The 14614-nt window shown below is 38.5% G+C and overlaps 1 protein-coding gene across 11 annotated transcripts in view; it reads right to left on the bottom strand.

Moving 5' to 3' along the window:
* The window catches only part of SIK3 (SIK family kinase 3), a 271702-nt gene that overhangs the window by 60432 nt on the left and 196656 nt on the right, over positions 1-14614 (bottom strand). The window contains exon 5 of one of the 11 annotated variants that reach the window (XM_031652731.1): positions 1662-2212. Within the exon in view, the coding sequence (XP_031508591.1) occupies positions 2118-2212 (95 nt within the window). The 3' untranslated portion in view covers positions 1662-2117. 11 annotated transcript variants of the gene reach the window in all.

The following is a 14614-nucleotide window of genomic DNA, read 5'->3' as shown; positions in this document are numbered from 1 at the left end:
CCTTCCAATCAATACTTCTGGGACTGAATAACTGGGATGGGAGAATACCTCCTCTTCACTCTCTTAGTTGCTTACCTTTGGGGACATTTTGCTACACATTTTAAGAGGAATGGAAGGAAAAAATACAGTTAAAACAAACTAGTCTATTTTAGGTTTTGTTGATAGTTTAGCAATGTACTAGGGGAATGCTGGGGTGTGTGGTAGGAAATGGAGGTGGGGAACAGATAGACATGGAACAGAATCACTAGGAGTTTTGCTGTTTTTAGTTATCTACATGTATAAACGACTGGAAAAAAACTGAAAGATCATCCAAGTTGGAGGAAAAAAATTCTCATAACAACAATTCAAGCAATGAGTAAAAAAGAATGAGGAAGAATTCTCACTGGCTTAAGTCAGAAATGCCAAAGAAAAAGGTAAAGGAAAACTTTTTTTTTGTTTTTTTTGAGATGGAGTCTTGCTCTGTTTCCCAGGCGGGAGTGCAGTGGCACAATCAGAGCTCACTGAAGCCTGTAACTCCTGGGCTCAAGCCATCTTCCTGCCTCAGCCTCCTAAATAGCTGGGACTATGGGCAAATACCACCATGCCTAGCTATTTAAAAAAAAAAAATTGTAGTGATGGGGGTCTTGCTATGTTGTCCACGCTGGTCTCAAATTCCTGGGCTCAAGTGATCCTCCCGCCTAGGCCTTCCTAAGTGCCAGGATTACAAGCAACAGCCGCTGCACCAAGCCAAGAAAAGCTTTAGAGCTTAAGTTTGATCTGAACTTGAACCTAGAAAACCATTTCTATTTAATAGGCTTGTTCATCTTATTTTGGCTCTGGAGCTGTTCTAATTCACAATGTCTTTCATTATTTACTAAAGCTTCTTATTCTTAATGTCTCTTTTATAAGTCTCTAAATAAGTTCCTCCATTTCCTTTACTCTATGTAACATGTATTTATGGAACCCTTCCAATGGGTATAGCAATGTGTTCGTTCTTCTAACAAACCAAAGGCATAAAAGATAGTTCTAGGGAAAGGCTCAAAGGAAGCAGAACTGGGTTGAATGGCCAGGATCTGGAGAGGCAATGAAGGAAGGTGGAAAGGGTGCTCTGAATGGCAGTCAGGAGGGAGCACGGCAAGGGCAGAACACTTAGAATTAATTTGCTAAGTTCAAGTGACAAGCAAGACACTGCCCTGGGTACAATAAAGGGTTTGTAGGGGCATATGGCAAGAAACACAGTAGCATCAGGCCAGATAAAATACAGCTTCAAATGACAGAATGAAGACCTCGGACTTCGTCCTGTGAACCGTTACTATTTTTTCTTTCCTTCTTTTTGCCCCCACATTTAAAAATTTTATTAGACTTCAGATACAAAATGTGATTATGAATTTATTATAACCTTTGGCTCATGACACTCTCCATGCTCCACTCATTTACTGCTTTTATTTAAATTGTTTTTTCCCTACAGCCCTGAGATAAGGAATATGAAATATATTACTTCATATTCTTAATGTCTCTTTTATAAGTCTCTCATAAAATATTCTCTTATAAAATGTTCTTTCTTTTTTCTTTCTAATTTTTAAATTTTAAAATATAGAATAAAATAGAGACAGGGTCTCGCTATGTTGCCCAGGCTGGTCTCAAACTCCTGAGCTCAAATGATCCTCTCACCTGGGCCTCCCAAAGTGCTGGGATTGCAGGCATGAGCCACGGCACCTGGCCATAACGTATTTCTTATATTTCATATTCCATACAATTCACCCATTTAAAGTGTAATGCTCAGTGGCTTTAAGTACAGTCACAGAGTTATGCAACCATTACCACAATCAATTTTAGAACATTTTCCACCATGTAAGGAAAAGACAGTGAAAAACCAAAGAAGAAATTTTAGAACATTTTCATCACCCCAAAAAGAAACCCTGTACTAATTAGGAGTTACTCCACAACACCCTTCAAGTCTCTCACCAATTGCCCAGCCCTAAGCTTTCTACTTTCTGTCTCTATGGACTTGTCTTCTTGAACATTTCACATAAATGGATTCATACAATATATAAGCTTTAGTGTTTGGCTTCTTTCGCTGAGCATAATGTTTTGGAGGTTCATCCATGTTGTTGCATGTGTCAGCACTTCAGTCTATTTTACTGCTGAATAACATCCACGGTATGGACATTCCACATTTCATGTATCCATTCATCGGCTGGTGAACAGTCAGGTTGTTTCCATTCTGCAGTGACTACAAATAATACTGCTATGAACATTTATGTGAGTTTCTGTGTGGCCATATGGTTTCATTTCTCTTGGATACGTACCCGGGAGTGGAACTGCTGGGTCATATGGTAACTCTGTTTAACTTTTTAGGAAGGATCCAGACTGCTATCCAAAGTGGCTGTACCGTTATACATCCCTACCAGCAATATACAAGGATTCCAATTTCTCCACATCTTTGCCAACGCTTATTGTCTTTATTATTATTACTTATTAAATTGTTAATTCAGCTATCCCAGTAGATGTGAAATGGTATCTTACTGTGGTTTTCATTTACATTTCCCTGATGGCCAATAAGGTTGGGCATCTTTTTGTGTGCTTTTCAGTCACTTGTATATCTGCTTTGGAGAAATGTCTATTAAAATCTTTTGCACAGTTTAAAATTGGGTTATCTTATTATTGAGTTGTGAGTGTTCCTTATACATTCTGTATACAAATCTCTAATTAGATATATGATTTGCAAATATTTTCTCCCATTCTGTGGATTTTCATTATCTTGATGATGTCCTTTGATGCACAAAAGTTTTAAATGTTGATGAGGTCCAATTTATCTATATTTCCTTTTGTCACTTACGCTTTTGGTGTGAATATAAAGGAACAGTAAAACACAGTTCTTTCTGAAGAGGTTTGAGAGCCACTCTTACAGGCAATAAAGAGTTGCCAGAACTTCTGGAGCAGGCAGGTGATGTGGTAAAATAAACTAGAAAGCAAGATTAGGTTAGGTGTGAGATGAATATTGAAGGCTGTGATCAGGTGAGATAGTGAAAATGAGAAAAACAATTCAAAAGAGGTTTTGAAAAGAGTGGACAGTACTTGATAACAAACAGAATACATGGGATGAGAAAGAAGTAGTAGAGAATATGGCCCTGAAGTGTCTGAGCAGATGACAGACTTAAGCAAAGCAGAAGTTGGGAAGTTTGGGAAGAAAAAAAATTACTTTTTCTTTATGTCCTGACTTTGAGAAGGTGATCAGAAATTTAAGTGAAGATATTCTGAGAAACTGAATTATAGTAATAAATGGATAAAATATTTTTGAAAAAAAAGTCGAGAAAAGGGAAGGATGAGAATTAAAGCTTCGAAAACACTCAGAGGTACTTCCTATTCCCTAGGTGGAAGAATAGAAAGAGGATGCAGCAAAAAGGAGAGAGAAAGTGTGGTTAAAGGAAAAAAGTCAGGAAAATGTAACAAGGAAACTGAGAGAGGAGAAAAGCATTCCACAGAAGAAAAAGGTGGCTTACAGCATCCATATTCATCTCATTCAAGTGTTATGTAACTTTGATCGGAGGGAAAACAAATGATGACATAATTACTCCCGATGAGATATGGTATCATTTTCCCCTCAGAATTTTTGTTTATTTGTTTGTTGTAAAGACAGCCTAAGTCACAGAAATGCACTACAAATATAATTCAGATCCATTCAGAGTTATCTAAAATGTCAAGCTGTGAATAAAATTAGGCATTTCTTACCAAGATTGATGACAACCAATAGATACAAATCCTAAGTTATATACAAATACATTCAGGGTACTTAGAAATGAAAGTCGTGGCCATGCAGGTGAGTGGCAAGAGCCCTGGAGCCCGGTATCCCGGGAAGACCTGGAACTGGACTGTCCTTGACTCATCTCTTCAGTGCAACACTTTTCCTATTTGTGCTGCACTGTGGAGTATTAAACAGATGTTTTTCAAAGGACTCTCTGTTGAGTGCTGTGCTAGAGCACCTTGTATTTATTACCTCATTGAGATGAGCATTATTTTTGTTTTATGCCTGAGATGTGAGGTTCAGAAGTTAAGTAACATTCCCAAGTACAAAGGTTAAAGAAAAGTTAGTACGAACCAGATCCAGCCTATAATGTCAGTTCTCAGTGCCCTCAAAGTCCAGGCCCACATTGTACTTTCAGCATCATGTATGTGTTTATGTTTAAGTTCATGTACATCCTATAATTGTTTTTATTGAAATTTGCAAATCTGCCAGGCAGTGTGGCTCACACCTGTAATCCCAGCACTTTGGGAGGCCAAGGTGGGCGATCACCTGAGGTCAGGAGTTCAAGACCAGCCTGGCCAACTTGGCAAAACCCTGTCTCTACTAAAAATACAAAAATTAGCCAGGTGTGGTGGTTGGCACCTGAAATCCCAGCTACTCGGGAGGCTGAGGCAGGAGAATCGCTTGAACCCAGGAGGCGGAGGGTTGCGCCAGAGCCAAAATTGCACCACTGCACTCTAGTCCGGGTGACAAGAGCAAAACATGGTCTCAAAAAAAACAAAAAACAAAAATCTTGCAAACTCCTTAGTTATTACAGTTTACTGTTTTTCATTTTATTACTGACTGCCACCCTTTGCTCTGCTTATGTTAATTCCCAAAGACACGTAATGCTTCAGGAATACTGCGTCAAGTTTCTTTTAAAAACACGCATGGAAAAGAATGGCAGACACTGTATATCAATGGGAAAAGGATAAATTTCTCAATAAGTGGCACAGGAACAATTGGTTATTCATATGGAAAACAATTACATAGGCTGCCTACCTCACACTCTATCCCAAATTAATTCCAGGTGGATTATAGCCCTAATGTGAAAGGTAAAACTATGAAGTTTTTATTAAAACACAAAAAAGGAGAGATCTTTATGGCCTCAGGGGATGGAAGAATTTCTCAAACAAGAAACAAAAAGTGCTAATCATAAAGAGAAAAGTGGTAAACTTGGTTACATTAAAATTATGCCAAAATTTATACACACGTTAAAGAGAATGAAGTGAGAAACCACAAAGTGAGGGAGGATATTTGTAACATAAATAAAGGACTCGGCTGGGCGTGGTGGCTTACTCCTGTAATCCCAGCATTTTGGGAGGCCAAGACAGAAGGACTGCTTGAGCTCAGCAGTTTAAGACCAGCCTGGGCAAATATACGGAGACCTCATATCTACAAAAACTAAACATAAATTAGCCAGGCATAGTGGTGTATGCCTGGGGTCCCAGCTACTCAGGAGGCTGAGGCAAGAGGATTCCTTGAGTCTGGGAAGTCGAGACTGCTGTGAGCTGTGATCATGCCACTGCACTGCAGCCTGGGTGACACAGTGAGACCCTATCTCAAAAACCAACCAACCAACCAATCAATCATTTAAAAAAACAAAAAAAAACAAAGGACTTGTATCCAGACTACCAAAAAGAAGCAAACTCCTATAAATCAACAAGACCAATAGAAAATCCAGTAGAAAAATGAGCAAAAGAATATTGACAATTGACAAAAAACGGCCAAGAGACACAAAGAAGCTCAATTTCATTATTAAAGAGAAACAATAAAAAATTAAAACCACAACAAGATAATCATTACACAGTTGCCAGACGGGCAAAAATTTAAAAGTAGATAATAATAAGCACTGGAGAGGACATGGAGCAAGTGGAACTCTCACACCTCCTGGAAACAGTTCAACATTACCAAATAAAAACTAAAAACACAAACCATAGGACCCAGCAATTTCACTTCTCAGTTTATATTCTTAAATGTTTAAGAATACACATTAATGTTTAAGAGTATACCAGGATAAATGTTTAGGAATGTTCATTGCAGCTGTTAGTAAGTGCCCCAAACTGAAAACAATAGGGGCTTTTGCTTTTAAAATAGCTATTAATAGGTACAATGGAAAAATAACTTGTGGTATATTCATATCATGGAATACTATGTAGAAATAAAACTGAATAAATCACAGCTATACAAACAACATGGATAAATCTCACAGACTGTTGGATGAAACAGACAAAAAATAATATAATCAATACAATTCTATTCATGTATCATTCAAAACAAGCAAAACTATATTGTTTAAGGATGGACCCACTACACATTATATTCAATATAAATAGCATCACTTGGAGCAAAACTCTTGAGTAATGCATTACATCAGTGGCAAAACTATTAAAAGAAAAAAAAATCTATAAGGTAGAGCACATAAGTGATTAACACAAAAGTAAAAAAAAAAAATTTTTTTTCTCCTGGGGGAAGGATATGGTTGTGATGAGGCGTACAGTCTGGGCTGATGAAATTTTCTAGTTTTTTGACCTGAGTGCCAATTACTACACAGGTGTTTGCTTCTAGTGATTCCCTAAAGTGTATACAGATGCTTAAAGAAAATTTGTGTATATACATAATATTTCATAATAAATTAAAGATAAAAGAGAAAAGAATAGCTCCCTTTCCTCCTCCACTGCTATTTCTTGCCACTTGGAACCACTGCTCTGGGATCTAAGCTCCACAATCATTAGGGCTTTTGAGGGCAGAGATTTTCTCGCCACTGATTTCCTAGGGACTAGCACAGTGCTGAGAGGAAGAGAAAGCACTCAATAAATATCTTGCAAACAACTTACTGATTAACCAAGAACAGAGAGGGTGGGAGAAAGGGAAGAAAAGAGAGATACAGTTTGAAATAGGAAATGAATGTATCAGAACTCAAGAGTGTAGGACCTGGGAACTACTTGGTAAGACAGAGATCTCAACTGAAGTTTTTGTTGAAAATAGCGATTTTCATATATGAAGAAAAACTGTAATCTAGGAAGAATATATACAATGATGACGTTTCTAGTTATCATTAAATATAATTTTAAAGGAGTAGTAAATATTTTAGTGATAGGTATAATCATTAATGCTAAAATGGCAATTAGGTATGAGCAATATGCTTATTAGTCACATGATTGAAAATATTAGTATTACTCCCACACTAATAACTATTTCTCAGTAACACATATTAGTAAGAGACAAAACTAGTATACATTACATATAGTTAATTCAAAAATTCATTTTTGTCTATAATATCACTTGCTTCCTTAGTTCAAACAAGAGCTGTTAACAAAGAACACTAAAAAAAATTTGGTTTTCCTTCTTTTCCTTCAATATGTCCAACCTAAGGAAATTAGCAAAGGAAAAATCACAGCCAGAAAACAAGAAAAAAAAACCTAGATAATATTTTTAAAAACCTGTATAACTGAAAGTTGACATAGTTTTAGTACTCTTTCAGATAATCTTAACTCTTCCCTCACTTTTCTTAAGAACCTATTTTTTTTTCTGATTATAATCTTTAAGTTATTCAAATCCCAAAGGTAAGTAGCCAGTAAACACACAGTGCCTCATCATCTCTCCAAAACCCCAGGCACTTTGTATTTGGTAACTATCTTCCTTTTTTTTTTTTTTTTTTGTCTCGCTCTATCTCCCAGGCTGGAGTGTAGTGGCGCGATCTTGGCTCACTGCAAGCTCCGCCTCCCTAGTAGCCGGGACTATAGGCACCCGCTACCACGCTAATTTTTTGCATTTTTAGTAGAGACGGGGTTTCACCGTGTTAGCCAGGATGGTCTCGATCTCCTGACCTCGTGATCCGCCCGCCTCGGCCTCCCAAAGTGCTGGGATTACAGGCATGAGCCACCGCGCCCGGCAGTAACTATCTTCTTTCACCATTCCAGAGCTAATATCTCTCTAAGGAACACTGAAGTGCTGTACTGCTCCAGCTCAAGTCAGCCTGGGAAAGAGAAAGGGACAATGCCTGGGATCATTCCCGCTGGCTGGATTCCAGAGGACACAAAGTAAACTAGACTACCATAAGCTGAAGTTTAGTTCACATGGCTCAAGATGAAGAGTGCTACAGGCCAAACACTGGGGAAATATAAAGGAAAAAAAACCCCAGAAGAATGACAACTTCAATAAAAGTGAAAAACAAGAACAAAACAAAACATTAAAAACACAGAAACTTAAGGCAAAGAAACGATTCCGTGTACGTTCAAAAGGTTAAGTAAATACACTTTATAGTTTTAGAATGCAGTAATAAATGCCAAAGAAAAAGTGAGGATCGTGCTAATACCAAGAATTGGTGAGATCATAAAACAATATGGGGCCCAGTGCAGTGACGCACACCTATAGTTCCAGCTACTTGGAAGCTGAGGCCAGAGGATCCCTGGAGCCCAGGAGTTCAAGGTGCAGGGAACCATGATCACACCACTGCACACCAGCCTGGGTGACAGAGTGAGACCCTGTCTTTTAAAACAAAACAAAACAAAAACAATATGGGGTAGATCAGGTAAATTATGGTACAGCTACTTGGTGTGCACTCATTAAAAATGATTAGGCCAGGTGCGGTGACTCATGCCTGTAATCCCAGCACTTTGGGAGGCCAAGGCAGATGGATCACCTGAGGTCAGGAGTTAGAGACCAGCCTGGTCAACATGGTGAAACACCATCTCTACTAAAAATACAAAATTAGCTGGGTGTGGTGGCACATGCCTGTAGTCCCAGCTATTTGGGAGGCTGAGACAGGAGAATTGCTTGAATCCGGGAGGTGGAGGCTGCAGTGACCCGAGACGGTGGCACTGCACTCCAGCCTGGGCAAGACAGAGCAAGACTCTGTCTCAAAAAAAAAAAAAAAAGATGACTATATGGAGCAACATGGGAAATATAAACTTGTATATACACTGATTATAAGTATGAAAAACATGCATAGTAAAAAGAAAAAAGGAAATGCCTTCAAAATGTTAACAATGGTTTCAGAGGTGGGATTGCAGCTTGAATATGTAAAAAGGTTTTGTTGCTGTTTAAATTTTCTGTAGTATGCTTACATTATTCTATAACTAAAATTTTTATTTTAAGTATAAAGACTTTAAGACATCATCTTGAACAATAAGAACAAAAACACTGAACAGTTAGTTTTACATAATTCTCAGGTACTGATGTCGATAAAATACTTGATATCCCTCACTGCTTATTTACTGGCAATGGGAAAGACTTACAGATTCAACATTCAAATGATGAATATTCTGAAGAGTTACGGAAGAACAGGGAGAAACAGAAGAAGCTGGTTAAGATGGATACGCACAGCTACACAACAGAAGCCACATGAGTGGAGCGAAGTTGGTCTCTTCATGTGGCCATGGTCATTTATTTCTCCACTCACAAGTGGCTCTCAATATAATTTGTTAAGTTGCTTTCCAACCCCCAGCACCCTGGTTGGTTAGCATTTGTCCGCAGGCTGAAATGGCAACTTAAATCCCTTTCTCTTAATACAGAGCAGGAGACTTTAACTCGAACCATATGACTGTCTTCTAGGATGGCTTAAATACCAGAGCTTACTATTACTTTTGAGACTTGGAATTCTTTGTTGAAGGTGAGATCAGGAGCCTGGGGATATATAAGGTAGTGATAACTGATATCCCTAAAGATAAGTATATCATCAACTGGATATGTGTATGTGGTAAGGGAAAAGAGCAAAACGGGTGGCATTAATTTATAAATCAGGGCAACTGCAACAGGAAATTTTCTTATTTGGTCTACCTCTTTAGAGCAATGAACTTGACTTCTTCTTTGGTTAACCAAAGAACAATCCAAAGCAGATGTAAACAGATTAAGCACAACTTCCCAGCCAGTACTAGTGTTCTCAGTGTCTCCTAAGGCAATACAGTACAGCTTTGAGTGACAGCCAACCCTGCCTTCCAAGGGTAACTTGTGCTTCACTTCCCTGCCGTATAAGCAAACAGCTTGGAAGCAGGGAGCAGAGGGAAAAAGTGAAGTGGGAAGATATTTACTTATCCTAAATGAACAACCTCACCAAAAATCACTGTGACAAGATCCTTCATATTTTCAAAGCTAAAAGCTTCTGAGGATTCACAATCCCAATACTGCATTTGCAATTAGAGACAAAGATGAAGACAGAAATAACTAGATCCTTGATTAATTTCCAATTATTAGAAATTTCTAATAATTATAAATGCTGTTGCTAGAAATGACTCAAAGAACCAAAGATCGAGACTGGTGTAGAACAGCATATAAATAGGATTTAGAATGTTCTGTTGACTATTAAAATGGAACATGACGCTAATAAGGAACTAAATCTGTTTTTCCTGGCCACATGCACCAGCATTTATTGTCAATGTTTCATGAATCAACGTATATGACATGAAGGATGGTTTCAAAGTTCTCAGAAGTCACAATATTAATTCACTCTTAAAAACAGATCTTGGGAAGTCCTCAGTATTTAGTAATCACTTCAACCCCTGGCTGAACTTCCTCACTAGGAGCTAATAGAGAAGTAATGCCAAAAACTCCCGACTCACAGCCTTAGCATATACACACACGAGAAAATTCCTTCAAGGAAAAAAAAAATCAAGTAATCATCTTATTTGGGGCAGATTTGGACCAGCATTAGATTGGCGTTTCCAGTGAGCACTGCTGGCAGTCTGCCGCCCAGGCTGGAGCGCAGTGACTTGATCTCGGCTCACTGCAAGCTCCGCCTCCCGGATTCACGACATTCTCCTGCCTCAGCCTCCAAGTAGCTGGGACTACAGGCGCACACCACCACGCCTGGCTAATTTTTTGTATTTTTAGTAGAGACGGGGTTTCACCATGTTAGCCAGGATAGTCTCGATCTCCTGACCTTGTGATCCGCCCGTCTCGGCCTCCCAAAGTGCTGGGATTACAGACGTGAGCCACCGCGCCCGGCCAGACTTATGTATTTTTATCCCAAAACACCTTAGCAGGTAGGAGAGCTGAACTTAGCTATTTTAAATGAGGTAATAAACCAATCTTCTCCATTCTATTTATTCTAGATAGCAACATCCAACCCTTCTTACACAAACCTCCAAACACCTCCTCAATATAGAATCTTTGCATCAAACTTAGTACTGACTAGATGTATAAAGGAAAGGATTATGAGACACTTTCTACAACACATGCAAACAGTACTCATTGGAATTCTTAAAAACATTAATGAGTATATCATAGTCATGATTTTAAAGAATATCAATAAGAACAATAAAAGCCTAATCATTTAATCAGGTAAGTTTCTAATAATGACAGGTGAGCATGGTATACAAAATTTTAGTGTGCCTTTTACAGAACATGATGAATCAGTGTCCCCTTAAATTCTCTTGAATCACTTGAACCCAGGAGGCAGAGCTTGCAGTGGGCAGAGATCAGGCCACTGCACTCCAGCCTGGGTGACACAGTGAGACTCTGTCTCAAACAAACAAACAAACAAAAACAAAAACAAAAACAAAAACAAAAAACCATTTTCCAAATTAAAAACTAAGACATATGGTCTGATAAGCAGAAGCCTACTTTTAGAGAAAAGAAGATAGGATTGTCACTTAAGAAGCTCTAAGGTGTTACCTAGAAATTAAGAGTAGGTAACAAAATACTATCTTAGATCAAAGCTAACAAAGAAACAAAAACAAAAACAAAACCTCAGATGAAAGCTGACATCTGAAAAGTAACGCAGCTGAAAGGTAATGTAAAAATATGATAATGGGAATAAAGTACTCCCCTCCTCTTTTTTTTTTTTTTTTGAGATATAGTCTCACTCTGTCACCCAGGCTGGTGTGCAGTGCCACCATCTCGGGTCACTGCAGCCTCCATCTCCTGGGTTCAAGCAATTCTCCTGTTTCAGCCTCCCAAGTAGCTGGGACTATAGGCATGTGTGATCATACCCGGCTGATTTTTGTATTTTTAGTAGAGACAAGATTTCACCATATTGGCCAGGCTGGTCTCAAACTCCTGACCTCAGGTGATCTGCCCACCTGGGCCTCCCAAAGTACTGGGATTACAAGTATCAGCCACCATGCCTGGCCTCCCTCCTCAATTTTTTGATGGACCACAAATGTATTCTCAGTACAAGGTGAACAAGACAGATATGGTCCCTGCCCTCATGTAGCAGATTAGTCCACTGGGGGAGACACACATGAAACCAGCACACATGTAACTATATAATTATAACCAATGGATGAGTTTTAAGGAAAAGTTCCAGAAAGGCAATTGGTATATTCTAGAGAAATGGGGCTTTCCTGAAGAAGATTCTATCAACAGTTCAGAGACTCTCTCAATCTGATCAAGAAAACCATGTTACACTTGGATTAGAATGTAAAGAAATCAGTATAGTTACCTTTTATTTTCCAACTTTTCTGACTGACGAACTCCTTTCAAAGGAATGTATTATCTTAAAAACCTCCCAGGAAAGAAATTTTAAAAATAATGTTGTCATTTTTGTATGATTTATGATACAGAAGTGACTTTAGCTAAAAGACATTTTATTTTACATCAGTACCTTAAAAATTAATTTCAAAGTTCACTATGAATTTTAAGACAAATTCATATTATCCCATCATACAAATGACCACACTATTTATTTTAATTATGCAAGAAAAAGTATTTATTTAAAATTGATATATCATGTTTAGTAGGAAAGCCATATATATGTGTGTGTATTTTTTTTTTTGATGGGGCGGGGGGTGTGGGCGGTGGGATAGAGACGGGGTCTTATTATGTTGCCCAGGCTGGTCTCAAGGGATCTTCCAGCCTTGGCCTCCCAAAGTGCTGGGATTACAAGCATGACCCATTGTATCTGGCTCTGGAAGTCACAAATATACTGATATTATAATACACAAAATAGATGAATACTTTTCATGACCTAGGATTTGGAAGACTTACATGTTTGAACCTAAAAACCAGACTTGATTATATGAATTATTTTCGTGCTTTGTTTTTAAATAATGAAACAGATTAACAAATATTGGGTTATTACTTATTAGCACTTATTTGTAAATAATACACTATGAATGTAGATAGCCTTTATTCCCAATAAATCAAACTGGATATAACATATATAGAGAGCTATAGATACGGATATGTGTGTAAAAAATGTGTATACATGTGGTATATACATATTTTGTGTGTATGTATGTAACATTTTAAAACTTTGTTTTTTCAGGCCCTAGAAATACCATTTGATGTGCTGTATAAGAATTATGGCCAGGGCCGGGCGCGGTGGCTCAAGCCTGTAATCCCAGCACTTTGGGAGGCCGAGACGGGCGGATCACGAGGTCAGGAGATCGAGACCATCCTGGCTAACACGGTGAAACCCCGTCTCTACTAAAAATACAAAAAAAAAAACTAGCCGGGCGAAGTGGCGGGCGCCTGTAGTCCCAGCTACTCGGGAGGCTGAGGCAGGAGAATGGCGTAAACCCGGGAGGCGGAGCTTGCAGTGAGCTGAGATCCGGCCACTGCACTCCAGCCTGGGCGACAAAGCGAGACTCCGTCTCAAAAAAAAAAAAAAAAAAAAAAAAAAAAGAATTATGGCCAAATGAAGACAATTCATGAATTTGGTGAAGGTTGTCTTGAGGCATTATAGAATTATCATTTTTATCCTCATCAGTTTGAATTTCAACATTAGTGTTCTTTATGCTTTATATAATCTAGTGATCCATAACAGATGTAAACTTAATAAAATACAATGAAAAACTGCACCCTGGTCAAAGCTATTATGATAACCAACTACTTGAACAATAAATGGAATGACCGAGTCATAAGCATGCTCATTAGCATCCTGCCAGCAGGTAGACTCAATTTATGCTCAGAGGCTCTCAAACTATTCCTTTAAGAAGGGCGGAAAGACCTAAGTAATTATTTCATGTATTAACGTCTAAAAAATAGAAGAGTCATTATCACTTTGTATGACATGAATCTCTTGGAATATTGAGAATCTCTGAGGATTCAGAAATCACTGGCTGGGAAAAGATCCTGTATACTACTTGAGGTGGTAAATTAAGGATGGTCTGTGTATAGTCTCCGCAAAGATGAGCCAAAGACCACACAAATCAGGATATTTTAAAAAGATTAGATGAAATACCCATGCCTACCACTAGCAAACTGACTTTCTGATGCTAAGAAAACTGATACAGATATTATATTCCCTCTCTTATGATTTTAAGAGAACTGATAAGGTATATTTCAGAACTCATAAATGACAACCAGATTCTGATAATAATGGGGACTTTTACTAATATTCTGCCACCTTGCAAAGGCTTGCCTAAAAAGTCAGCCTCACTCTTTTTGACATCGCTTTAATTTTAAATTTCTATAATATCACATTAAAAGAATGTTTCAGGTCAGGCACAGTGGCTCATGCCTGTAATCCTAGCACTTTGGGAGGCTGAGGCAGGAAGATCGCTTGAGCTTAGGAGTTCAAGACCAAACTGGGCGACAGAGCGAGACCTCATCTATACACAAAAAGTAAACATTTTTATTGGTTTTTTTTTTTTTTTTTTGAGAGACAGGGTCTCGCTCTGTCACCTAGGCTAGAGAGCAGTGTTGCAAATCAAAGCTTACTGCAGCTTCAACCTCTGGGGCTCAAGCAACCCTTCGATCTCAGCCTCCTGAGTAGCTGGGACTACAGGTGCGTGCTACCACGCCTGGCTTCCAACACACTTTACACAATAAAGCCTCCCTCAGAATCAGAGTGAAGGAGCACTCTGAGTGATCTGTTAGTCCCTTCCCAACATCAACTTGCATTTGAAGAGCTTACGATCCTCATGAGGAAACATGATCTTGGGCAGACTTACATAAAAGTTCTTA

This window comes from Papio anubis, chromosome 12 (assembly GCF_008728515.1).
Source record: "Papio anubis isolate 15944 chromosome 12, Panubis1.0, whole genome shotgun sequence".
Taxonomy (NCBI): Eukaryota; Metazoa; Chordata; class Mammalia; order Primates; family Cercopithecidae; genus Papio; species Papio anubis.
This window is presented reverse-complemented; position numbering and strand designations above follow the sequence as displayed.